This window comes from Sander vitreus, chromosome 23, assembly GCF_031162955.1.
Source record: "Sander vitreus isolate 19-12246 chromosome 23, sanVit1, whole genome shotgun sequence".
NCBI lineage: Eukaryota > Metazoa > Chordata > Actinopteri > Perciformes > Percidae > Sander > Sander vitreus.
The window spans coordinates 3,096,449-3,124,116 of NC_135877.1; the positions used below are offsets into that span (position 1 = coordinate 3,096,449).

General features: G+C 42.8%; 1 protein-coding gene across 1 annotated transcript in view; it reads left to right on the forward strand.

Moving 5' to 3' along the window:
- Positions 1 to 27,668, forward strand: part of slc41a2b (solute carrier family 41 member 2b) — a 45,095-nt gene that overhangs the window by 13,103 nt on the left and 4,324 nt on the right. The window contains exons 7-10 of the mRNA XM_078281355.1: positions 9,807 to 9,954; positions 11,094 to 11,173; positions 20,228 to 20,359; positions 22,392 to 22,540. Coding sequence (XP_078137481.1) covers positions 9,807 to 9,954; positions 11,094 to 11,173; positions 20,228 to 20,359; positions 22,392 to 22,540 — 509 coding nt within the window. The remainder of the gene's footprint in view (positions 1 to 9,806; positions 9,955 to 11,093; positions 11,174 to 20,227; positions 20,360 to 22,391; positions 22,541 to 27,668) is intronic.

Sequence of the window (27,668 nt, forward strand, 5' to 3'; positions counted from 1 at the left end):
ATACCCTATATCATCAGACATTCCTAAAAACTCATTGTTTTCTAAGTCAGTCAGTCTGACATTCATTTCCTTTGGAAAGAAGAGCATAACATGGATTTTCTGCTTTCGGTCTGTTTTGCTGAAAACAGATATGATGTAGTCGCCGTCAGCTTTACCATATAAACAGAAAATATTTAGGTCAATTATTAGTAAAAAAATAAATAAATTGATTCTAGGGAAACGATTCGTGTTACATAAGGATTTTTCGATTGAACATCGACAACTTCTCAGTCCCTCCCCCCTTTCTGCTAAAGCCCAAAACAGTCTCCTAAGCCCCTCCCCCCACTAATAAAAGGAAACACAACTTGCAGTCCCAGAAGCATTTGCTCCATTTACAGTACATGCTGCAAATCCACTATTTCTGACAAATTCCTGCCCTCACAGCTTTCCTTAAAAGGTGCTGTAGGTAGGATTGTGAAGATCCAGGACTTAGCCAAAGAATTTAGACATGGACAACTTATCAGTCCCTCCCCCCTTTCCGCTAAAGCCCAAAACGGTCACCTAAGCTCCTCCCCCCACAAGGGAGAATGAATGCGTGTGCATGAGCAGTGACTGACACGCAGTTAGACACCCCCCCCCCCCGGCCCTGATTGGTGCATCTGAACAGGGAGCGGTGGATTTTTGCAAATCGCACTACATGCTGTAGGTGGAGCCAGAGGAGCTGGATTTTTATTTTTTTGGTATTACCTGCTTCATGTAGTTCTACTGGAACATAGGGTCAGTTTCTGCAGATATGACAGAAAGTTAGTTTTATAAGTCTTACCTACTGCACCTTTAATGGCTCTAATGCTGCTAATGTTGAGGAGTAGAGATGAGACACCGACGAGACTGCAGTAGCTGCAGTAGCCCAGTCAAACGCAGTCAAGTTTATTCATGAAGTGCTTTTAACAAACGGGATTGTTGGAGAGATCTTCACCGAGAGGGCTCAACAATACATAAAAGCAGCACCACCAAGAAATGGGGTCAAAGCCTGTGAGCGTGCACGGTTGTGTGTTTGTGTGGATGTGGCAACACTGGGCCATTTCAGGGCAGTCCATGAGAAAATTGAAACCATCATGTAGACAAAACAGGAAGGAATGGCTAGTATTGAGTGTAAAAAAAAAAAAAAATCAGGTTGGGTCTAGACTCAAATACTGAGAAACCGACTGCATTTACACCTGCAGAATGGGAGCCATATACACATATCCATTTATTATGACAAATTGCCCACAATTACAAAGAGAGGAGACATTATCCTCCCATGCTTTTTAGTATTTTTTTTGAAATTCACCACATCATTACGGGCAGCCATAAACTGGCACAAGGCAATGCCTGAAGAAAAGTGCCAGAAAGCTGAACAGCTCCAGAGTTAAATGTCTGGATTAAAGTTTGTGTGCTAATATATTTAACAGAGAACTTAAAGTAGCAATTTTCGAACAAAAATACCGTATGGAGTTACAAAGTGGGAGTGGTGTTTGAAAGTTGTCTTTGAATGATATCCTCAACATAGAAACAAGTGAGTGTCCTGGGTAATTGAACGATATTACAGATGTATTTCATGGCCATCAGCCAACTCAAAATAATTTCCTCAATCTATGTCACGTGGGTTTCACGACTGCCACACCTCTTTAGGGGACTATAGCGGCAGGTCCAGAGTGTATTCTCTAAACATTAGAGTAGTAGGCCCTACGGTATCTGAAAAGACCCTGGTGTGTGATGAATGCTGTGAGGTCTCAGCTATCTTCATAGAGGGGCAGCTGGTAATATACATTAGCCAGATCAGTTGAAGAGAACACCTTCACACCTTGTAGGTTTGCAAACAGTTCATCCACATAGAGCAGAGGGTAGCAGTCTGTACCTACGGATTTGTTAGGTTCACGGTGGGCGGTGTACATTCTTATTCCACCAGTTCTCTGTCCTGTGACTATTATAGGTGAAACACAGGGGATGATGCATTCATCTTTTCAATGACGCCAGCTTTCAGCAAGCGATCCAGTTCCACTGAGACAGAAGCCCTTACAGCAAAAGACCGTGGTCGTAGTTTTTTGACGTACAGGTTTGACAGTATGATCGATTTTCACCTAATGCACAGAGCTGTGTGAACATCCGATGTAAGGAGCAGCAGGGATGCAGAATGCAGGTGTAGAGTCTGCAGTCAACACAGAAACAGGAGGAGCAGTGGACGGAGGTCAGACAGTATTGCCTTGAATGCAGATGTTTAAGGCAGCCATGAGATCTCTTCCTAGGAGAAGGATGCCTTTCCTTACCACAAAGAGCGTGGATGAGGAGGTCATAACTCCTGTACTCACTGTGACGTGTATGCATCCAGGCATCCAGTTATTTTCCTTGGGTAGGTCACCAACCGACTTGTAGGTGGGACATATCGTAGATGTGGTGTGGCAAAATGGACACTGCAGAGCCTGTATCCACAACTAGTCTAAGCTCATTGGCAAGGGAAGCAGATGTACTGACATTAATTTTGCAAAAAAAAGTGTCTCTGGCAAGGGTCTCTCAAATACAGCACAGTCAGTGTAGGCAGCTCTATCTCATGTACATCACTGGTTTTGAGTCAGCAGCAAACGCATGCAAAATGTTCAACTTCACTTACAAGAAGTTGCCTTGGCTGCAGGGCACTGAGGGAAATTAGCTACATGTTTGTCAGAACCGCATCTGAAACGGCTCCGAGAAAGCAGTAGCATTGGCAGGCTTCTTAGAGTCTAATGGGAGACGTGAAAGAACATAGATTATATAAGTAAATACTGGACCCTTTTTTCAAGCCACATATGTCACGGACATTCTGACACCAACATGGCATTTTTCAGACAGACGAATCAGGAGAAAATTAACTAAAGGGTTGTACTTAGTGTCTTAATTAATTCATAGGTGTGTTTTGGGCATAACATGCAATAAAGCAATCAGAGTGACATCTCCCGTTCCCTTTAAAAGCCAGGCACGTTTTGCTATTTGAAGGACGTAGACGATGGACGGGAAATTAGCAAAGACACTTGCGTGGATCGGTTCGCAGCCGAGTGTGAAGCGGCTGGGATGAGGATCAGCACCTCTAAATCGGAGGCCATGGTTCTCAGCAGGAAACCGATGGAGTGCCTTCTCCAGGTAGGGAATGAGTCCTTACCCCAAGTGAAGGAGTTCAAGTACCTTGGGGTCTTGTTCGCGAGTGAGGGGACAATGGAGCGGGAGATTGGTCGGAGAATCGGCACAGCAGGTGCGGTATTACATTCAGTTTATCGCACCGTTGTGATGAAAAGAGAGCTGAGCCAGAAGGCAAAGCTCTCAATCTACTGGTCAGTTTTTGTTCCTACCCTCACCTATGGTCATGAAGGCTGGGTCATGACCGAAAGAACAAGATCCAGGGTACAAGCGGCCGAAATGCGTTTCCTCAGGAGGGTAGCTGGCGTCTCCCTTAGAGATAGGGTGAGAAGCTCAGTTATCCGTGAGGAGCTCGGAGTAGAGCCGCTGCTCCTTTGCGTCGAAAGGAGCCAGTTGAGGTGGTTCGGGCATCTGGTAAGGATGCCCCCTGGGCGCCTCCCTAGGGAGGTGTTCCAGGCACGTCCAGCTGGGAGGAGGCCTCGGGGGAGACCCAGGACTAGGTGGAGGGATTATATCTCTAACCTGGCCTGGGAACGCCTCGGGATCCCCCAGTCGGAGCTGGTTAATGTGGCCCGGGAAAGGGAAGTTTGGGGTCTCCTGCTGGAGCTGCTACCCCCGCGACCCGACCCCGGATAAGCGGATGAAGATGGATGGATGGATGGACTTGCGTGGGGCTTTGCGCTGCACCGGGTGCCCATTCTGTTAAAAAGTTAGAATAATCCTGCTTCAGGTGCATAGTTAAACCCATGAACAGGATTCCTGGGCAGAGAAACATCACACTCATCTCATTGGTAGCTTTTACATATGCAAACTCATGCTGGGGCTTTGGATGCACTTCTGTCATCATAAAACAGGGTAGCTAGCAGTACTTGTCATCAATATTAAAATCACCATTCTTTCCCGTGCATTAGCAGCATCTTGCCATTTCTCAGCTAGAAGAGAGTTGGCAGCCGCACCATTCTTTTTCCCGGCAGAGCGTTTTAGTGGAATGTAGTCCACCAGAGATGGACAGGAATATCAATTGTTTGTTCATTTGGTTTGTTCACGGCAGCAGGACAACTCAATGGCAGGGTGGCAGAGGTTCATGTAAATAGTTTAACCTGTTGACGACCTTAATTGGAGTGTCAGCTTAACTCTGTGCATATCAATTTAATGTTTAATGTGTGCCTCAGTATATCTTTCTCAGCGTTTTGGGACTAAAGGTCTGCCATAGCCCATTAATACTCTGAACTGAACATTGGGCCATTTCTATTCTCCAGCTAGCAGACCATGGAGATGATAAATCTGGGACTGTTTCTGTAATGACTGTTATTTAGTGCTTGGAACAGGATCCTGCTGGAAACATCTGGTGGTTTGCTCTAAGCAGGTGCTTTACCCTAATTACTCTTTCAAAAATAGTTGTGTTGTGCTATATTTTAGTTTAAACAAAGAGGTACAGTTGTAGAGAGAAAGTGAGCGAAACCTTCCCTGTGTTGGTGTGCATTTCCTCTCGGTGCTCCACTTTCCTCTCACATTTGAAAAATAGTATGCAGCTCAGGTGGATTGGACACTAAAGCTGGTAGGCTAAATGTGATAAGCGTTCCCCTTATCCTAGCTACTTTTCTTTAACCTTAATGGAGAACCTCACAATGTTAAAGGTGCAGTAGGTAAGCCTTCTAAAACTAACTTTCTGTCCTATTTGCTGAAACTGACCCTATGTTCTCTGGCTCCTCTGGTACCACAGCTCCCTGTTCAGATGCTCCAATCAGGGCCGGGGGGGGTGTCTAACTGTGTGTCAATCATTGCTCATGCACACGCATTCATTCTCCCTTGTGGGGGGAGGAGCTTAGGTGACCGTTTTGGGCTTTAGTGGAAAGGGGGGAGGGATTGTCCATGTCTAAATTCTTTGGCTAAGTCCTGGATCTTCACAATCCTACCTACAGCACCTTTTAAGGAAAGCTGTGAGGGCAGGAATTTGTCAGAAATAGTGGATTTGCAGCATGTACTGTAAATGGAGCAAATGCTTCTGGGACTGCAAGTTGTTTCCTTTTATTAGTTTAGTTTACCTCAGGTTCAGAAAATGGGAAATAAAGTCAAGCCCCTTTTTTTTAATTTAGAGAGTTCAACCAGCTCATGGCAGGAACTTTTTAGCCTGGCCTTAAAGTGCCCATATTATGAAAAAAATCACTTTTCTGGGATTTGGGGTGTTATTTTGTGTCTCTGGTGCTTCCACACGCATTCAAACTTGGAAAAAAAAACATCCATGCTGTTTTGAGTGAGATACGGTTTCTGAATGTAACCTGCCCTCAGTCTCTGGGTGAGCTGTTCAAAATCAGCAGGGCTTTTTATGATACTATGCGAAACGAGGTGGCTAACCGTAGCATGCTAGCTCGTTCTGAATGGTAAAACACTGCTACAACACACACTAGTTCACCGTAATCTACAAAAGAACTAATTCCATGTCCCTGTTCTGCAGGTATTCCACGCAAAGTTGGAAGTGCGCCCTCATTTAGAAGAAGTCTCCCAGCTAATCCTGCCTTGTACTGACTGAAGTTGGAGAAACAAACCGCTAGCTAGATGATGTGATCCTTACCTAGCTACTGAGCATGTGCGACTGCCAACAAAGATGTTACAGCAGTGAGAGGTCTCACTCTGTAGCTAAAACAGAGACCTGAACACAGGGTGAAAAGGGGACCTGCAGCAATGTGCAGTACAACAAAAATATGGTGTTTTTTGAAAATTAAACCATGTAAACCTATTCTGGTACATCCTCTAAATACAATTATGAACCTGAAAATGAGCATAATATGGCCACTTTAAGGGTGGCAGGTTGGTCCACCACTTTGGTCCAGATTAAAGTATACTCTCGAAAAATATTTCATGAATTGCCATGGGATTTTTTTTAACAGAAATTGATGGTCCCTAGAGGATGAAGTCTAATGCATTTGGTGATGCTCTGACTTTTCATTTAGTGCTATTATGAAGTTAGTGGTTTTGAGTGAAATATCTCGGCCACTTTTGGATGGATTGCTGCAAAAAAATTTACGGGCATTCATGGTTCCTAGACGAGGTATCCTTATGACTGTGATGATCCCCTGACTTGTCCTCTAGCGCCACCATCAGGTTAAAATGTAATTTGTCCAGTATTTTGGTTTAGGCCCAAATACCTTCAAAACTAATCACATTCCTATCAGCCTGGGCCATACCAAAGAATTTCTAATAAGGGAAGATGTTCCACTCTCTCATTACTTCCGGCTTCTGAACTGGTTGCAGTTCCACCAGAGTTCCATATAGGGGGCGCTCACAGGCCAGTGCAGAATGAATGGGACTCTATGGAGCTATACCCCTCAAAATCCACTTTTCTCAGGATATCATTTTTTGTCTAGTAATTTGAATGTTGTATTCGAAAGGGGAGGCTAAGAAAATACACACTGCTGGGTGTTAGATTTTTTTTTAAAGTGGCTTTTTTGTTCTAAAAAGCCTTTTAAAATGTCAATGACGTCATACACATATACGGCCAGAGATACTGCTTTACAGCAAGCTCTGAGTCGCTTCCTTTGTTCTCTCGAAGCATCGACAACACAGCTGACAGGTTAGACTCTCCCTGTTAATACAACACAGCTGACAGGTTAGACTCTCCCTGTTAATACAACACAGCTGACAGGTTAGACTCTCCCTGTTAATACAACACAGCTGACAGGTTAGACTCTCCCTGTCAATACAACACAGCTGACAGGTTAGACTCTCCCTGTCAATACAACACAGCTGACAGGTTAGACTCTCCCTGTTATTACAACACAGCTGACAGGTTAGGCTCTCCCTGTTAATACAACACAGCTGACAGGTTAGACTCTCCCTGTTAATACAACACAGCTGACAGGTTAGACTCTCCCTGTTAATACAACACAGCTGACAGGTTAGACTCTCCCTGTTAATACAACACAGCTGACAGGTTAGACTCTCCCTGTTAATACAACACAGCTGACAGGTTAGACTCTCCCTGTTAATACAACACAGCTGACAGGTTAGACTCTCCCTGTCAATACAACACAGCTGACAGGTTAGACTCTCCCTGTTAATACAACACAGCTGACAGGTTAGACTCTCCCTGTTATTACAACACAGCTGACAGGTTAGGCTCTCCCTGTTAATACAACACGGCTGACAGGTTAGACTCTCCCTGTTAATACAACACGGCTGACAGGTTAGACTCTGCCTGTCAATACAACACGGCTGACAGGTTAGACTCTCTCTGTTAATACAACACAGCTGACAGGTTAGACTCTCCCTGTTAATACAACACAGCTGACAGGTTAGGCTCTCCCTGTTAATACAACACAGCTGACAGGTTAGGCTCTCCCTGTTAATACAACACAGCTGACAGGTTAGGCTCTCTCTGTTAATACAACACAGCTGACAGGTTAGACTCTCTCTGTTAATACAACACAGCTGACAGGTTAGACTCTCCCTGTTAATACAACACAGCTGACAGGTTAGATTCTCTCTGTTAATACAACACAGCTGACAGGTTAGATTCTCTCTGTTAATACAACACAGCTGACAGGTTAGATTCTCTCTGTTAATACAACACAGCTGACAGGTTAGGCTCTCCCTGTTAATACAACACAGCTGACAGGTTAGGCTCTCTCTGTTAATACAACACAGCTGACAGGTTAGGCTCTCTCTGTTAATACAACACAGCTGACAGGTTAGACTCTCTCTGTTAATACAACACAGCTGACAGGTTAGATTCTCTCTGTTAATACAACACAGCTGACAGGTTAGGCTCTCCCTGTTAATACACGTGCTAGAAAGAGGTTTGCTAATGTTTTAAAGACCACGCCGAAATATTCACTCTGACATTCTGGCTCTGCTTTGGATGCCGTCAAGCGGGATCTCCGATCGTAATCAGTCCTTCACTGACCAATCTGCATTCATTAGCAGAATGCTTCGGTGTTATGGGCAACAACGACTCAACCTGTAAGAAATCGAAAGGACACAAGTGCTCGTTCATTCAACTTTTGACCTATAATCCATGTTGAACTTGCAAAAACGACAATCGGGCGAAAGAGACAAATGTAGCCGTCTAGCTCCATAGAGTCCCATTCATTTAGCACTGGACTGTGATCACCCCCAGTGGAACTCTGGTGGAACTGCAACCAAATTCGGTACAATGGGGCTGAACAGGGAGTGGAACGGTTTTCCGTAGACGGGCTTTGGCCATAATTTGCGTGTATTGCTAATTAGCTAATCTTAGCATGCTAATATGCTAAACGAAGATGGTAAACATGCAAACATTAAGCCTGCTAATCATCAGCATGTTAGCATTTTAGCCTGGGATGAGGTTTGAGCTTAGCGATGGGATTGTCTCTCAGTAAACTCGCGTTTATGGGGAAGCATACTTTCAGCTTCAGTCAAGAAATATGGAGTCATATTTAAGTTAATGGATCTATTTACAAAACTGCAGAGAGCAACCTTTAGAGAGAGAGAGAGAGAGAGAGGCTGTCATGTTTCATGACTGAACTTTCTCACAATGTTACTACAAAAACGCAATATCACTTAAACTGTAACTACTGTTTTTTCCAACCTGGACCCTATGTTCCTATGTTTTTGTGTATATATGACTGTTGGGAACAACAATCTGTGATTGGTCCAGTATTAAGCGTAAATGCGGGCAGCCACAGACCGGGCTGTAATATAACCCTATGGGGCAAATGTGCATCGTCAATTTGGTCCACTAAAAGTGCTTCGTTTTGCCACTGAAAGGCTCAGATTAATATTCTAAGTGTCTGACAACATTAACCAGAAACAGCTCTGAGGTCGCTAGCACTAAACCCACCAGACTCCATTTAAAAAAAAACTATACTTTTAATGTGTATGGAGCCAGCTATTTTCACATGTAAATTGGTAAACTATGTGTTTATTTCAACAAAAACTAGAGTTGCGATGGTTGGGAAAGTGGAAAGACGACCCAAAACGGATTTTCATAGTTTTATTTAGTTTCTGTCGACTTTGAATGAAGTGTATATTTACGTTGCTAAAATTACTGTTTATTTAGATGGAGTCTGGTGGCTTTAGTGAACACAATTTTCGCGGCTGTTTTTATGTTTAAAAAAAGGATCTTACTCTTTTAACAGAAAGGTCGACCTCCTTAGGAATCCTTTCCATAATGTTGTCAGACCCTTAGAATATTAATCTGAGCCTGTCAGTGGCAAAATGAGCACTTTTGTGAAGGTAAATACAAACTGGACAATTGTCCTATTAACTTACGTTGTAGCTTGTTTAATACTGGACCAATGTCAAAGATAGTTGTTCCCATCAGTCACTTAGACACAAAAACATAGGCAAATTGGGTTGAAAAAAACCCATAGTTACCCTTTAAAATAGCCTTAATGCAGGTCCTGTGTTATCTGGGGCCCTCTCTGCAAAAATATAATCATATGAAAGACGTAGGTTGTATAAAAATGTAGTTTTAAGTTGAAAATTGTATAAAAAAAAAATAAATTAAAAAAATAGACACTGTAAAACTGGACTGGCATTCGGTTTGAACAGTGCCCAGGGGTTTTCCCTACCGTTACCCTAGTGCATGCTGGGATAAGATCCAAACTGCTGCCCATAGAGGAAAAATGAATCGGGGGGAAAAAAATATATACAGTATATAAACAATAAAAAAAATAAATGCCTCTCTTCCTCTTCCCCAGATACCTACCCGTATGTGTCGTCACTGGTTTGCGCCTTCTTCATGTGTCTGACTCCGCTGTGGATCGTCATCTCCTCCAAGCACCCGGCCAGCCGCACCCTGCTCTACTCTGGGTGGGAGCCAGTCATCACTGCCATGCTCATCAGCAGGTGTGTGTGTGTGTGTGTGTGTGTGTGTGTGTGTGTGTGTGTGTGTGTGTGTGTGTGTGTGTGTGTGTGTGTGTAACTGTGCCTGTTTAGTCTTCAAAGGGGAAAGTACAGCTATTCTGCGTCTGCACTTGCCAGTGTCTGGTTTGCTTGATGACTCATCCCGAAAACAAATTGCAGCACCCGAGCACATCCACCCTCGGGTCCACTTGAGCCTGGCAGCCTTTTACTAAGACAGCCAGTAGGAAGGGAATGATTGTCTCGCTCGCCTCGCAATACTAAGTGCGGGCGATGACACATTTCCCAGGTTTTATAGAGCAAAAAGACAATAGAAATAGTGTCTGTGGACACCATAAGCTTAAAACTATTCAAACTCTTGTACTGTTTTTCACTCTCTCTTATGGTACGTGTCCACTGTTGGCGTCATTTCCATGCTTTCCGCTTTTTCCCGCCCATTCGTTGTCTATGGGAGCAGCCAAGCAATCCATTCTCGACTTTCGGAGGCCGAGGCGTCAAGATGAGGTCCAGGCTACTCTATGAGAATCAGGGGCGTCCAGCTCTGCTCGCCGCCTCTCGAAAACTCCCGAAAATCTTTAAAACGGATCGTTGTCGTTCCTAAATCGAAGACAAAAAGGTTCAGCAACTGCATAGCTTATTTCTCGCATAAAATGTTTTTTCAGAAACAAATTTGGGTGAACTATTTTCCTTCAATAACGTTCCAAAACGAGCCTCCGCGTAAGTCTATTTTAAAACCCGGGAGCAGACGGCCCCACGTCCAATCAGGTGCAGCCATCGCGGTTGTAGGAGGGTGTAGCCTGTTTTCTTTGCTTGTCAGTGGTCACTGAAGAGAAATTAATAATTGCTAGTGGCAAACGCATCAAGCATCCAATTGCTGCCGTCAAAAAAAAAAAAAAAAACGACAAGGTAGCAAGTCTTCACCACTCAGTGCAGCTGATGAAGCTTTTTAAAAGGCCATAGATTCACTGTGGACATCATTTAGATAACGAATGCTCTGTCTTTCTATTTCCATGCCCCCTTTTGTGTGTGTCTCTCTCTCTCTCTCTCTCTCTCTCTCTCTCTCTCTCTCTCTTTCACACACGCAGTACCAGCAGTTAATGATCTAATTATGTTGTGTTCTGCAGCATCGGAGGACTCATCCTGGACAAAACAGTGTCTGACCCAAATCTGGCTGGCATCGTGGTGTACACCCCGGTTATCAACGGTGAGTCACGGTATTGGCAACGGCTTCTTCCTTTTGCTGTGAATGGCTTCAAGGTGTTGGATTTGCAATTGCTTCCCCCCCGTGGCGGCACCAACAGACAAGGAGAATCTGGGACCAAAGGTTTTAATATAATAGCTTCCTAAATCCACGGGCTTACAGAAAAGAGATACACGTATGAAATGTAATGAAAACCCAAAGCCTGTGTAGTTCGATTGCTCTAATGCTGTATTTCACCTTTGTGGAAGTGCAGGACACAGTGTTAAAGGATTGGGCTGTGTTCAGCCCCCCCCTCCCCACACACACACACACACACACACACACACACACACACACACACACACCAAAAGATTGTGGTCATACACGTGTGTAACTTAGGTTAAAATGATCAATGACCTTTATATACAAACGCCTGGTCCCTGCTTACATGCACGTTCTAAAGCCATAATCAATATGGCATATGCTTCCTCATAATGAAAGATTACAGCATGGCTCAACTTGGTACTTGGACCGGGAATTATCCAAAGTTGATTACTCTTTGAATTTTAAGTCAAACTGAATTGAGTTGAATGGGTCCTTTGGGTAATATAAGACATGATTTCCCAGAAAGAAAGACAAACTGTGTGTGTGTGTGCGCGTTTTTAGCAGACGGCAGATGTTTGTGTCTTTTTTTTCCCTCTCAGTTTGGCAGTTAATGCAGTCTCTGACCCTTGGAGCTGAGATATAGACAAGGAGTTTATACACAAGATGGATGACACACCATGGAGTCTGTTTGTCTTGTGCCGTGCGGCTCCCAGGTGTGAATTAATGCGACTGCGACAGCAGAAGAAGCGCCTGTGCCCAGTCAACAGTCCCCGGATAAATGAAAGTTACTAAATAAAGACACCGAATGCTCAGCCTCAGCATAAACAAGTTGCCTAATGAGACTGGTTCAGGCAGTCGGCCACAGTCCGTCAGTCTGTCTGCACTTCATAAAACTAGTCCCTTCAGTTCCATTTCCTCTCGCCTCTTATCTCCCACTGCTAACTGGCTGAGCCACAGTTTGCCAGGGCCCTGGCACCTTCCAACAGCAAGAGATAAGCCTTTAATTAAATGGCATTAATGAGAGACATTTAACGAGATGGAGTACGATTCTGACTGTAAATGGTGGGGGGGGGGGTGTGTGTGCGTGCGTGCAAAATTCCCATCTGAGCAAACGTTTTAACCGCCTCGGATTGACGACACTTTATTCACGGGTGATGACACAGTGAGGCGGCCTACTCGCGTCTGTCAGCGGAATAAGATGCACTGAGGGTCCTGTAGTAATAAAAATGAAAAATAAAATGAAAGAAAAGAAAAGGCAGACTGAACGGAAAGTTTGATGTGTGGATGTCCGATTAGAAAGGAGTGGGACCTCCGTTCATTCATTTTAATAAATAAATTGATTCGTTTTTTCCCTGCAATAGAAGGTATCTCTGGCTGCTTAAACTATATTAATATTTCAAAAGGTATTCTGGTATGTTTAATCCGGGTATGGAGGAAGCGTCTGCCGGACGGAAGTTGGATGGAAGTTAATTTCCTACTAGTACTTGTTTTTATTGAACCCGATTCTTTTGCGGCATTATACTACACCAGAAATGGGCCTGGTGTTCTTGCCTTGTTTTAATTTTGATTTTAAATTCAGTTTCAGGTGCCACTGTAAAGGTCTTAAAACGCCTTTGATCTGGATTTCTAAACGCAGATATCACATTGTGTTATGCATCTTGTTCTGCAGTTTTCCCGCTAGACAGCACTCAGATACAGCAGTCTTTAATCTTTGCTTGTCATCTCGGCATATTTGCCTTTTTTGTATTCTCTCTCTCTCTCTCTCTCTCTCTCTCTCTCTCTCTCTCTCTCCCCCCCACCCACCCTTCGGTTTGTTTTACGATAAGGTGTCTGCCTGCTTTTACATCTCACTTCCTGTCCATGTTTTTCTTTCATTATATGCAATCTGTGTTTCTGTTATCGCGTAACATCCCGGTGTTTGAGCCGTTTCGAATAAACAAAATGAAATTAAACCTGGAGGAGAGGAGCAGAGATGAGATGAGCAGGCAGACAGTTCCTGCGCACCCCCCCCATCGACAGGAGCACAGACCCCCTGTAGTTCCCCACGTACGTACGTAGTTCCCCAGACCTCCTCGTCCTCATTCCTCCTGTCAAACCCACTGACCTGAATAAACCAGATATTGGCCCCAAACCTTCACTCTACCTCTGCCCCCTGCTGAGGGTGTAAGAACACCACGTCTGCCCTTTAGGCAGAAGATCCCAAATCTTGTCGTCTCTCCAGTTAGACATTTTTTTGCCGGCGTCTCTAAATCACCTTTCTTCTGCAGCCTCGGACATTACGTTTCTTCCGCTTTCCCGTCAGCCACAATAGAAAACGTCATCAACACGCTCGCTGTGAATTCTCGATGACCTGCTCTATTCATTCATGGGCTCAAGCGGACATTACAGTTTGTACTCTGCAGCTGGCAGGGTAAAGAATCCGGCCGACTGATGTGGACATTTGCGTTCACACATACAGCTCTGCCGGGTAATGTCTGGATGATTTCAAGTTTTGCCGTGCATGTGTAAATGGCTCATAGACCTCTCAGTCTAAGGCTATATTCACACTTGGCGTCTTTTTTGACAAGAAAAAGTTGACTAGTGTGCTTTTGTAGTAAAAAACAAAGAAGAAGCTGGTAACGTTTTGGTTCCAAAAAGTAGCCCGAAAGCATCTTTTGTTGCTATAACTACAGCTACTGCTACAGTATCCGAGAGCGCGATGTGGGGCGGTGCTAACGTCAGATAAAACAAAGTGGTGGAGCGAGCTAGAGAAAGAACAGTGAGAGAGAGAGCGGTGCTGCTAACGTTACATAACACAAAGCGAGTTCCCTGTACAGAGAGCACCCGGTCATATATAGCTCGCTGTGCTCTGCCTCCATTGTTTTCTTGTTGTTATAAAAATGACAGGTCAGGCTACTCCGCTTGTCATTGGTCGGCTATCAAAAAGCGCTTGAACGTAGGGCAGGTTTTTTTTCTTCTTCTTTACAGAAGGAGAAGGAGGCGGTTTGAGTTTGTTGAACGGAGGGATCGAGTTGTATTTTTCGGGGTTAGTAGTTATTTCAGGTGGGGGGGGGGCATTTCCATAGATGCACTGGTGGGTAAGGAGGGAGACCTTGTATTCAATCCTAGCGGAAACAGGAAGCCAGTGAAGTGAATGGAGAATGGATGTGATGTGGTCGTATTTTCGCACTCTCATCAGGATCCTTGCAGCACTATTCTGAACATATTGCAGTCTCTGCAGGCTTTTGTTAGGGATCCCGATGAGAAGTGCGTTACAGTAATCCAGTCTGGTGGAGACAAATGCGTGGACCAGTTTTTCAGCATCTGCTAAGGTGAGTGTGGAACGGAGTTTTGCAATATTTCTGAGATGATAGAAAGAAATCTTGCAGAGGCGTCAAACAGACGCTGGCAGCTTAAAAAAAAGACGCCAAGTGTAAACATAGCTTCAGTAGGGTTGGGTAACGTTTGGATTTTTTTCGATGCCGAACCGGTACTTTTAAAACTTAACACGATTCCGATTCCTAAACCGATTCTTGAAAAACTGAAAAATGACATCAAAGAGAGGCTCTTTTATAGAGTTTTTATTTATTTATTGAAAACTATTTAAATTTAACAATATATTAACGTTTTAAAGTACTTAAATATATAATAAGTAAACCTAAGTCACCTAACGCACAACTACAATAATTGAACAACAAATAACAGTTACACTATTAACAAGTAACAACAAAATAAATGTTGAGTTGGTATGCTAACTGAACCAGCTTCAAACTTTAGCAGAAAAATGACCATATTTGCCTTCTCTGGCGAGATACGACACCTCCTGACTTATGGTGTGTCCTGCACAGGAGAAACCTCTCAGATGGTGTCCAAGAGGCCTGGACACACAGGTATGAGTTTGAAAGGGCAGACAATTTGGGGAGGCTGTCCCCCTCCCCCACCACCAGGCTACAGGGTCTTGTCCTGAACGATAGACTAGCAGAGCAAGTGTAATATGTTTACTAGTGATCACGTGCAGTGAATGGTTAATATGTCTTTACGGCCATTTTGGTTAGCCCAGAGAGAAAATATGGCATTTTAAAAGTAGCCTACGTTTATGATAGCTAGCTAACGGTAGACTACAGAGAGAGTGTGATATTTTTACGTCCGTTTCAGAGCGACAGAGGGAACATATTTCAGTCGACACATTAAGTGGAACTAAAATGAGGAACCGAAATTTGCGTTCTAAATTGATTCCTACCGGTTGCGTAGGGAACCGGTTCCATAGTGGAACCGGGTTTTGGTACCCAACCCTAAGCCTTAGTGTGTTGAAGTGTTCCTTTTAAAGACACATCAGATCAGTGACATGTTCAGATTGCCAGGGCAGGAGTGTGAAGTGAGAGGGCGGTGACAGTGTGACAACGCTTACTGTGAAGTTATGTCTGTTTACGAGCCCTGTGGGAGTTCTTCTAATGCTCCAATTAAATGTCACCAGGCGGACAAAGAGCCACAATAGATTGAATTAAGCGGACTTCACCCTGAGGTGGTGGGAGTGTCTAACTTAATACACTCAGCACAATAACAGGCCTGGTTTAGAGGGAGAAGCCTGAGACACACATCCTGCTTCTTTTTCTGTACATATTAGGGCTGTGGGGGGGAAATCTTATGTATCGTGATTGATTTATTTATTTTTTTTAACCAATGATTCACCTGAATATTTTCTGTTTCTACGGTACCACCGACGGCGACTACATCAGATCTGTTTCTAGCAAAACAGACCAAAAGCAGAGCATCCATGTTGTGTTCTTCTTTCCAAAGGAAATGAATGTCAGACTGACTGACTGACATGTGATGTGCATTCTTCTTAGAAAACAATGAGTTTTTAGGAATGTCTGATGATATATTGTCTCTAGAAGAGTATCATTCAACTTTTGTTTTTGTCAAAGAAGGAAAAGAAAATCACTTGTATCGTGAAAGAATCGAATTGGAACAAAATCATATGGTCCCAGCCCTATTATTTATATATATATATATATATATATATATATATATATATATATATATATATATATATATATATATATATATATATATATACATATACATATATATATATATAGTTTATTGTACACAGCCACTTCAGTGAATGGACGCTAACAATGTATGGAAGATGTTTGCCCACTGCGCTACAAGCATTTGAATGACAACATGTTATGATTCTGAAAAGAGAAACCGTCTCTCTTCTCGAGCCTTGCTTCTACCCTGAATACTTTTTACAGACATAAAGAGTCAATCCCTTTTCTCCTCTTCTGAGCTGCTCTGTGCCCACTTGTCAGCTACTTTGTTGTTGTTATATGAATGGATGCGAGCTCTCCTGCAAGGCTTAGTCACCAGCCTGTGGATACAAACATGAAAGTCCAAGGAAGTGAGTTTGTGTGGTACTCGCTGAAGGGAAGGTGCGATAGCTGCAGTATGTGAATGTAAAGTGGCCCTGCGTTTTTGTCGGTACAGATGGCGTCCCAACATTCTCGAGACTGTTCATCTGCTTGACAAGGAAAATGACTGTGATCCATTTCACTGTCTTGAAAAATGTGGTAGTATTAAAAAGAAAATGATGAGACAAAATGCAAAGACGAGAGGAAAGTCTAATAAGTTTTCAACCATGGTATTTATCTTTTTATAGTTGTGTGTGTGTGTGTGTGTGTAACAAAGCTGCTAAAGTCACACCGTAGTTCACTAATGCCTCTTGGGTTTTTTGCGTTTTCTTCTACAAGTTTCCAATGGTGGTAGAGATTGTTGATAGTAAAGAGTAGGGATCGACCCATACTGGTTCTTCAAGGCCGATACCAATTATTAGTAGTTAATAAAACCAATATACACAAAACTGTGTTTAGATGCTTTAAGCAATTATTTAATAAATGAGAAACTTTCAACATACTACACAGTAGAAGAGAGTCAGATAGTGTTGTGGGCGGGACATGAAGTCAGACTCAGTGGTGAGTGAAACAGAAGCAGAGGGACGGACACAGAGCTGTAGCTGAGCCAAGGTAGTGCACTTTTTAATTCATTAACTGTATCTGTTATCAGGCAAATAAAACGCTGATACAGATACTCTGCAGACTGCCAAAAAACATCCCGGTAATCGGTCTATCCCTTGCAAACTGAAGAAGTAAATAATCTGCAATAATCAGAGATGTTTTAGCCATTCAAATGTAACCAAATTTCCAGGAAATCTGCAAAAGAAAATGCAAATGAATGGCTGTGTCTCATTCCGCATACTTCCGTCAGTACACTGCTAATGTGCACTGACCACTTACTGCTGTAGTGCCCACTTAGGATGGTTAGTATTGTCCCAAAAGGAACGCTTATATTAAAAAAGTTACCGGAAATGACGAGCAGGATGAGAGTGACGAACGCATCACGTGGGTCTGGCTGCTCCCGAATTTCAAACCGAGCATAATGGCGGCTCGTTCGGAATACGATCTCGTATTTTATGAAAATGGTTCACCAAAACGTGTTTCTGAAAACATTTTAAGCGAGAAATGGACCATACAGTTGCTGAATCTGTCTTCATTTCAGATCAACAAAGGTCAGTTTAAAAGATTTTTGCAGTCAAGATGGCGCCCGTTTAGTGCGCGTAGGGCCCATCGTTCCACACTGAACTTTCTGACCGTTTTTAGGGGGTCATCCGGGTACTTTGAGTGCACTGACTTTTTGCGTTATCTACACTATATACTTAAAACTAAATGTTTGAAGTGTGCAAGTAGGCGGTTTGAGACACAGCCAATGTGTTTTCATCAGGTGTTATTAAAAGGGCTCCAGCCAAAATCTCAAATGGTGGAAAACATGATGGAAATATGGCATTTCTTGTATTACTTTGAGGAACAATGTAGCTTTAGTTCAGTTCAGTCACTTTATTATCCCAAATGGGAAACTTGATATGCACTCAGCAGTGCAAGATAAAAAACATAAAAAGATAGCCATCAAGGGGGACTGTGGGATACATATCACCTTGCCACCTGCTATGCCCTACAGTGCCCTGCTATGCCCGGCAGTGCCCTGCTATGCCCTGCTACGCTGTGCAGTGCCCTGCTATGTCCTGCTACACCCTGCAGTGCCCTGCTATGTCCTGCTACACCCTACAGTGCCCTGCTATGTCCTGCTACACCCTACAGTGCCCTGCTATGTCCTGCTACACCCTACAGTGCCCTGCTATGTCCTGCTACACCCTACGTCCTGCTACACCCTGCAGTGCTCTGCTATGCCATGAACTACTACAACTACTATTTCTAGTCATAGTTCCATTATCTTTATTGTGACTATACTTGCCACTGTTCATCACACCCCCAACCGGCACCGTCAGACACCGCCCACCAAGAGCCTGGGTCTGTCTGAGGTTTCTCCCTAAAAAGTAGTTTTCCTCACCACCGAGGTTTCTGCCTAAAAGGAGTTTTTTCCTCACCACTGTCGCACTAAATGCTTGCTCTTGGGGGAATTACTGGAATTGTTGGGTCTTTGTAAATTATAGAGTGTGGTCTAGACCTACTCTCTGTAAAGTGTCTCGAGATAACTCTTGTTAGGATTTGATACTATAAATAAAATGTATAGTATGTTCCGATGTTCAGGTTACCATACCAAGCAATCCTGGCAAAAGTGAGAACAGCTTCAATAAAGGACTTATGAAATAAGGACATCGTTTTCCTATCTACATTAAAAGTGTTTAACTTCCTGAGGAAGTACAAACGCTGCTGTCCCTTCTTACAGACTGCATCACAATTGGCATCAAACTTCAGGCTTTTTTCAATGACGGTTCCCAGATACTTAAACTGTTCAACCCGTTCAATTTCATCTCCTTTAATGAAGGTCTGAGATGGCGGGAGGGATGATTTTCTTAAAATCAATGACCATATCCTTGGTCATGGTGGTGTTTAATTGGAGAAAGGCCTCATCACACTATTATACTAACTCATCTGGCCCATGCAGCAGGCTGATGATGACCGTGTCACAGTCACAGCGCCCATGTACCTCATGAATCATTTATTTATTGCACTTTTTTTCTCTCGCCCATTTCGTTCTCAAGGGATTTCCAGAACTGCAACACACAGAGAACGGAAGGTTAAGGGCAAAGCCGCAGTCGTTATAAACATTATTAGTTACACCTTTGCTTGTCCTGCAATGCCGTGCCTACTGTGGAAAATAAAGCATTTTAATATCCATACAAAATTCCATTGCAGTGTCTCCAATGGAATTGAAATATCTTGCTCTGACTCAAGTGTTCCAAGCGACCTACAAACTGACATCCCTATTTATTTATTTTTACATAGGCTATGTATATATCTATATAGGTTTATGTGACTATAAGAATATTGGCAGATATATTTGTTATTTTTTAACTAGCCTTTATCAACGACGTTCCAATTCTGGGATTGCTCCGCTGCCGCCGGAAATTCAGCCAGATGTGTGTCTCTTTGCCGATGTCTGTTTCCTTCCTCTTTCTCTGTGTCAGCGTTCTAACCTCTGGTGGATTTCTGAGGACTATGGTTAACTGCTCCTCAGATCTCTGCAGGGTAAATCCAGACAGTTAGCTAGACTATCTGTCCAATCTGAGTTTTCTCTCACACGACTAAAACTACTTTTGAACGTACACATGTTCCACCAAAACAAGTTCCTTCCCGAGGCTATTTTGCAGAGGCGCTGCGGCTCCGTGCAGCGCTTAGCGCTGCCATTGTGATTGGTTTAAAGAAATGCAGATAAACCAGAGCACGTTTTATTCCCATCCCTGAATCCTTCCTCCGCAGCGCTGTGGAATGCGAGAATATTTTTTAACTAACCTAAATATTGATATTGGTATCTGCCTCAAACATGCAGGATTGGTTGGGACCCCTTTGTGTGTCTCTGTATTTCTGTATATCAGTGTCTCTGTGTCCCAAACTTTAATCTGTCTTGTCATTGACTTCACCTAACCCCGAATGCTCTGCTCCAATCATGACCCATGAACTCTCCTATCTTTTCCAGGAATCGGGGGTAACCTAGTGGCTATCCAGGCCAGCAGGTTCTCCACTCACCTGCATTTCCACTGCGCTCCTGGGGAGGTTCCCGATGAGGCCAAGGGCTGCTACTACCCCTGCCGCACATTCTGGGGTTCAGGTCAGAACTGTGGCCGTTTACAAAAAAACATATATTTTATTATGTTATAACAGCGGTATACTACTATCCCTGTGTGGATCTAAAATGACTTATATCACTGTTGTACGGACCTAGCTTGGGTTAAAGTCTTTATAATACATGAACAACCACAAACAATAAATGCCGTAGAACTTTTTTATTAACCAGTTTGACAGTCAGTCATAACGGAAAAAGAACGTAAATAAATTCGGGGCTAAATTACATGGTGCATAAACTCCAGTACTTTACGATACCAGTACTAGCATTTTAGGCAGTATCGGAGGCTTTTCCGATACTGGTATAGCTAAGTCTCTAATATATTTATAATTGTGTAAGTAGTAAAACGATACAAATTCAGATGGGGCAAAAAAAAAGGTGTTTTAAGTTTAGAAACATTTTGAGTCCCCCCCCTCCCCCCCTCCCTTGCTTCACAGTGGTTTGATCCACTACCTGCTTTCCCCCTTTTACGTCACCTACAAAACACAAGTCCAGTGGGAGACACGGGGCTTTCAAGCAGCGGAGCGGAGTTCGTATCCCGGTAGAAGTGAAGGGAAAAACCCAAGACTTTCACCCAGGAAACAGGTTTTCGTGTCTCGGGGGTACAACTTAAAGGGGTTTTTTAATTAGTTTTCTACTCTTAACTAGTCATTTTGGTGTCTAAACTTAACTGTCGTCGCCCCAGGACAGTTTCCTTTTGTCGGCTAAACTTATCGGCAACGGCCGCTGAAAAATGTAGCAGCAATAGCTATAACCTAAAAACCTAATAACCTATTTATTTTATTTGTTACAAAATCATTTTATTTCTTTGTGACACTCACAATAACAGTCATTACGTTTAATGTTAAGTTCAGTGTATTTTGGTGGCTTCAAAAACTCTGCAATCAATACATGGTTTTGAGGATGGAACATATTGGTCAGTATAGTCACCTTTTTCATAAAACCATAGAGAAACATTGAGAAAAATATTAAAAACAACAACAATATTATTGTCCCCGGAACTGTTAGCTGTGACCTACAGAATATTCATTATTTTAGTCATTAGGTGAATGTTGAATGCTGGTTATTGGCCTTCACACATTGTATTTGGCTTTCACACAAGTGCACATGTTTAAAGTAGGTTTGAATATCAAGGTCTACGGAAGCGCTGTCAGGATTATAATCACTTTGTAATCAGTTTGAAGCAGTGGTTTTCAGCTCTGTGCCTGGTGAGCTGCAGTACTGCTGGTTCGCTGTCCTACCAGGCAGATATTTTCCACGCACCGCTGTCCCAAGTGTAAGTTCATTTCTTGTTAGAAGTCGAGACTGAAAACCAGCAGGACTCTGAACCCTGTGGACAGTAGGTGGACTGATTCAAACAGCACAATTTGTGGGAGCGTGCCTATGTTCCCACATTTCAAAGGATTTTTTTTTCAAAATTAGGCCCTATGTTCCCACAGTTCTCGCATTTCTACGATTTCTTTTCCAAAATTAGGCCCTATGTTCTTACATTTCCTTTTTCATAAATTTGTATCCAATTTTATCAAACCCTAACCCTCTAAATGTTGTGGGAGGATGAAGAAATGTAGGAACACAAGACCTAATTTTGAAAATGTCCTAGAAATGTGGGAACATAGGGCCTAATTTTAACGTTGACGATCATGTAAAAGGAGAAACTTTTACTTCTCTATGAAGCAGCAAAAAAGTTTTAGCGTCAACATCGCAACGTCCTGCGATGTGAGTATCGCGTATGCGCACATCGCGATGTAGACGATGAAACCAAATATGGTGCAGCCCTACTTTAAAGGCAGAATTCTGAAAGGAAAAAAGGCCGAATGCTGACTTTTTTCCCCTCACAATTCTGACTTTAAACTCAATATTCTCACTTTAAAGTCAGAACTCGAATGCATTTTTTCGCATGTGGTCCAAATCCTCATCCGTACATTCACGCTTTTACACCGTTTCTCCTGCAAAGAAGCGACACCCTCACATTCACCTCCAACCCTCCTCCCCTTCCACACTTTCTGTATTTTCTTAGGAGCCAATCATCGCTCGGCTCAGGTGCTCCTCCTTTTGGTGATCCCCGGTCACCTGATCTTCCTCTACACCATCCACCTGATGAAGAGCGGACACACCACGCTGACGCCCATCTTCATGTCCGTCTACCTGGCTGCTGCTACGCTGCAGGTGAGCACATCATGACTATTCGTGTGCTTTTAATATGTAAGAAGCTTTATGATTCTAAAATAGTCAGTTTTACATGTGTTGCTCATTATTCCACGTTCCACCTTCGGCAAGTTCATTTCATTCACTATGTGCACAAGCTCATCTCACCCTGCACTGTTGATTTCCAGCATCATGCAGCGGCAAAACCTTATTTTCCCCGTCAGTGAGAGAATAAGTTCCCATGAAAGATTAATCCGTGGACGTGTTTCCTTCCCAACACTTGTAGTGAAGGAGGAGAAGCAGCTGTGTGTATCCTGTGAATTCCTCGAGCGTTGTGGCTTCAGGCGACGCCTGAATGAATCTGACTTCTGTACGTTTTTGTTTTGGCAGCAGTTAAGATAATTATGAAGGCTTGTGGGTCATGAATGACTCCTTTTTTTTTACTTTTTCAGGTGCACCATGATCTGTGTTAACGTCTGGAATTTTAAGAATTTAGCCGGTGTGTTTTTTTTTGTTGTGTATGCATCCCAATGCTTGCTCTGCTCAAAGGCTTTTAAAGACTCCTTTTAATCATGAATGCAGACATGGAACATTAGGATCTAATCCTGGCAACTGAGGCGTTGGGAACTTTCCAAATCAATTTAGTCTGTAGCCAGTAGAGCTGCTTTAAGGGGGCTTTAGTCCCAGATAGAACATCAAATGGCAGAGGCAGGCCCATGGAGGGGCAGGAAGTTTGGATCCAGCCTCTTTTACATCCTAATATTTACAACCATCAAAGCGAGAATACTCGTCAATTTATTGACTAGATTTAAGAACCTTAAACAGCACTTTGCTTTTTGGGTTTCAAATGTTCAACAGGGTTTACAAGCTGGGTCAGGCGCAGACAAGACGCTGCGTGTCAGAATAATTCATGAACTTCTTTGTTTTCCTCCTCGATCTACGTCTGGGGAATTGCCTAACTCCTGCTTGGAATGATGGTTTCTAGACAATGTCATAGCAGCAAGGTTATTATAGAATGATTATTTATTGAAGCTTACCGCAGAAATTACCCATGGAATTGCATCTGCTTTGTCATCAGTGTATTAACACAGACAGACAGAATAGCAGACCCTAATTATTCGGCTGAATGCTGCAAATAATATGGAAGTTTCATACTAACTGTAGGTTTTCCTAATTGAATATGCAATCTGTGGCTCATTTTTATTACTGCAACATGGATACATGCTAGACTCTGTTAGCCTGACAAGCCAGACCCACATCCAGATGTTGGGTCTGGGAACTCACCATTGGCAGGGCTCAGTTCGAGGGGCGGGATAAACGGCTGTCTTTCAAATTCCCTCTGCACTCATAGCCAACCAGAGCAACGCTAGATGATAGATTAAACTTTTGCCGTATCTGGTTGGCAAAACTCCGAACACATCTTCCTTTTTTAAGAATGACTTCAGTGCCGTTCTTTGTTCTTTTCTCAAAGAAAAGCTGAACTCCAAGTCTTCCAGAGTCGCGGCTAAAGCCGACTCCAAAGACCGCTGTTCGCCAGCGGCAGCAGCCATCTTCTTTGTTTTCAAGTAGCAGGGAATTCACACGGAACCGTCGCAACTCTGCCGTCATTATGTTAAGCCCCGCCCACCGACTCTATACACGACGTGATTGGCCTGACTAGAATTTTTACATTTGCAGCCACTAGGGTGCATCTAGATTCATGGCTAAGACTCTGTAATAATCTAAGAAGAAAATAATCTTAAAGACCTCATATTATGCTCATTTTCAGGTTCATAATTGTATTTAGAGGTTGTACCGGTTGGGTTAACATGGCAGCTCCTCTTTTCACCCTGTGTGTTGAGCTCTCTGTTTTAGCTACAGAGCAAGGCATCTCACTTCTGTTCCATCTTTGTTGGGAGTCACACATGTGCAGTAGCTAGGTAAGGTCTTGGTAGTTAAGGAACGGGACTGAGCGCAAGGTTCTTCCTTATGTCTTTATCTCTCTGCAAACAAATGTGTGTGGGTGTTTGAGGATTATGAGCAGGGAATGCTCACAGTACAGTGGCTGCGCCTTCATTGAGCCTCTCCAACTATACTCCTACCCAGGTTATAATGATGATACTAATGACGGTAATAAACATTCTGCCACTCTCACCATCGCGCCTGACAGTACACTCAAATGAACACACAAGCTCATTTGTGTGAAAAGTGAGGGTCTGGGATGGTCTGCTTCTGTTGTCATTTATGATCCGTGACCTCGGGGGGGGGGGGGGGGACATTTCCATGTTTGGAATAGATTGTTTGAACTCGGGGTAAGAGAGAAATCAAAGAGGCTCAGTTTAGACACTTGAATGAGGTAGACAGCAGCATTAGTTATGGCTGTCAGTAGCTCTGGTAAGTGCCCTCAAAAGACCCTGATGGGGTATATTACTACATATCTGAAAACTGAAATCACTTTTCCCATGCAGATGTATTTCATTTAATGTCCTTCAGTAACCCTAAGTAAATAAATAAGTGTTTAATTCACACATGACCTGCATTTCAAATATCCAATTGCCTGAGACTCTTAGCATGGACTCACATCCATTTGAGATTGAATATATGCAGACCTTACAATATAGTTTTCTATTTCGTCTCTGTGCCTAGCATGGGCTCAGACACAATTTGGCAAAGATGTCTGTAGCATGATGGAAATTGATGTCATTCAGTTCAAGTAAAAGGGTCTGCAACCGTCTGGTTCTTTAATAGCAGCGATAAGCGGAAATTGCACATGCTGTGGTTTGATAATGTTCCATTTAAAAATTAGCGGAGAAATTGAAAAAAAAATTTTTTTTGCAGAATAGGGCGACTCTGTGATATCTCTGCGAGCCTCCTGGTGCAGTCACTGAGTGGAAGAGAATAAGAATGCCGTTAAATTGGCCGGAGTTCTACATATTTTGGCATACAGTGGCTGATGGTTTTGCACAAATCCACAGTTAATAGGAAATTGAGGGCATACCAAACAGGAGTACAAGAGTAAAAACATAACTTAAATAATACACAAGCCCACAGTGTATTCAGACAAAGAATGAGGCAATACGAAATAAAATAAAGCAACGTAGTGCAATAAGCCAAAGAGCTGTCTGAAAACTCAGAACGAGAGAATAGCAGTTTGACAGTTTAGTAGTCAAGAAACCCAAAAAAAGGTTACACAAAGTTTACCACTGATGAATATGCATTACTATGGTAATGTAACGTAATATGGGACATTTAATAATACTAAGGTCTATGTCACTGGGTCAAAACATGGTCAGATACAAACCAATAATAGCTGTGTGAAAGGCACTTAATCAAAGGGTGAACATCTCTTGCTCTGAAGCCCAAACCTCATTATCTCAGTCATGGCTGGCCATCAGATGGTATCAGTGTTATCTTGACAGATCAGGCATCCGGCACATCTAAGCTGTGAGAAAGATCCTTGGTCGCTCATCTGACCTTTTGTTCCTGAAACCGCTCAGCTTTGCTCAAGAGTAAGGCACACAGAAACACACTAGAACACGGCTATCTGAGGTTAGACAGTTATCTATTATATAGATCTGAACATTACTACTACTACTACTGCTACTACTACTACTGCTATTACTACTACTACTACTTATTCCCCAACCCCCCCCCCCCCCAGTTACAGCGGAGGCCACTGGAAACACTGCAGCCATTGTGCCATCACAATTATTGGGCTTTAGTAAGAATCTTTGGACTCTCTGCTGCTAGGGCTGGGTGTCGCCACTGATTTCCTGAATCAATTCGATTCCGATTGACAAGGTCTCGATTTGATTGGATTTAATGTCTATTTAGTTAGGGATATTTCCGTTACAATACTAATTTAGCTTGGATATGAACAAGTTTCTCAGAAACCCTCTAACCTGGAGCATTATTAAAAATATGAATGTTGTTAAGAATTGAGCCCAAACATAGAGACAGAAAAAGTGCTTTCTGTGATGCATTTCCCCCAAGTATTGACTACATTTGGAGTGTTATTTAGAATGACATGGATGGATTACTTGGATGGTCTAGTTTCATAGGATACCGATATATTCACTCTAGCTTTAAAACGGAGCCTCTAAAAAGATCCATTTCAGGATTTTATGAATCGATATCGGATCACTCAATGGAAAATTGACCAGACCTTTGGCACCAGGAACGAGCACCCAAATGACTCCGAGAGGTCCAAACAAACGGTATCATTCAGGGTGGCCTGCTTAAAGGAGGATGCAAAGAAAAAGTCATAATAAAATACCTGTGTATTCCCCAAGTCATTCCTGAGCTTAATTGTATTCAAGTCATACACTAGAATGTTATTATACAATATTGGATCGACAATGTGAAACGGTCTGCAAATCAAGCATTTCAGCGGGCAGTTACTTTTAAGAATCCAATTATGTTTGCCCAGATGATAAATACCTGCAGTGTTCTAAAATAGCTAATAGAGTTACATCAAGTGGCTTTGTTCTTTCAGGCAGTATTTGCAGGTGTCTTTGAACACAGGATGGTTATGTATACTTGCATACTTAAGTGATGCACAGAGGCAGAGGGGGCTCAGAGAAGTTAACCTGAGAAAACAGAAGAGGGAACTTTGTGTTAGAGTGAGCAGCTTATAATAGAGGTTTTATTTGAGTCAATACACACATCATGTATATGATTAACATCGTCAGTTAAATATATAATTCCATATACATCAACTGAGGCCATTCAAAGGACATTCCTGGTTGGGGCTTTTTAAAGTGAACTGAATACTCTGCTGTTTACCATGAATCTTTTAGACATAAATGAACACAGCTAAGATTACTTTGAAGCGTTGCAAAACCCCGTCTCGCAGTATGATAAACTGCAATGCGGTGTTTTGGTGTGTGGTAAGCCTTTCAAACTCATGAATGCATTAAAGCGGCCTTTCTGAATCTCATTTCATCATCTCACTAGTACCTGAAGCAATAATCGAGTGCAGCACCTTGTATTTTTTTTAAAACGTGTTGCTTTTTTTTCAGGCTTAACACGTGCTAATAAGTAATGTCTGATTAGTTACAGGACTACAGGATTTACAGGAATAACGATTGTGAATGACCTGATACGTTTTTTGGTCCCGATTCCAATCCGAGTTCTTTTAATATTGAGTATATGCTGATACGGAGTCCGA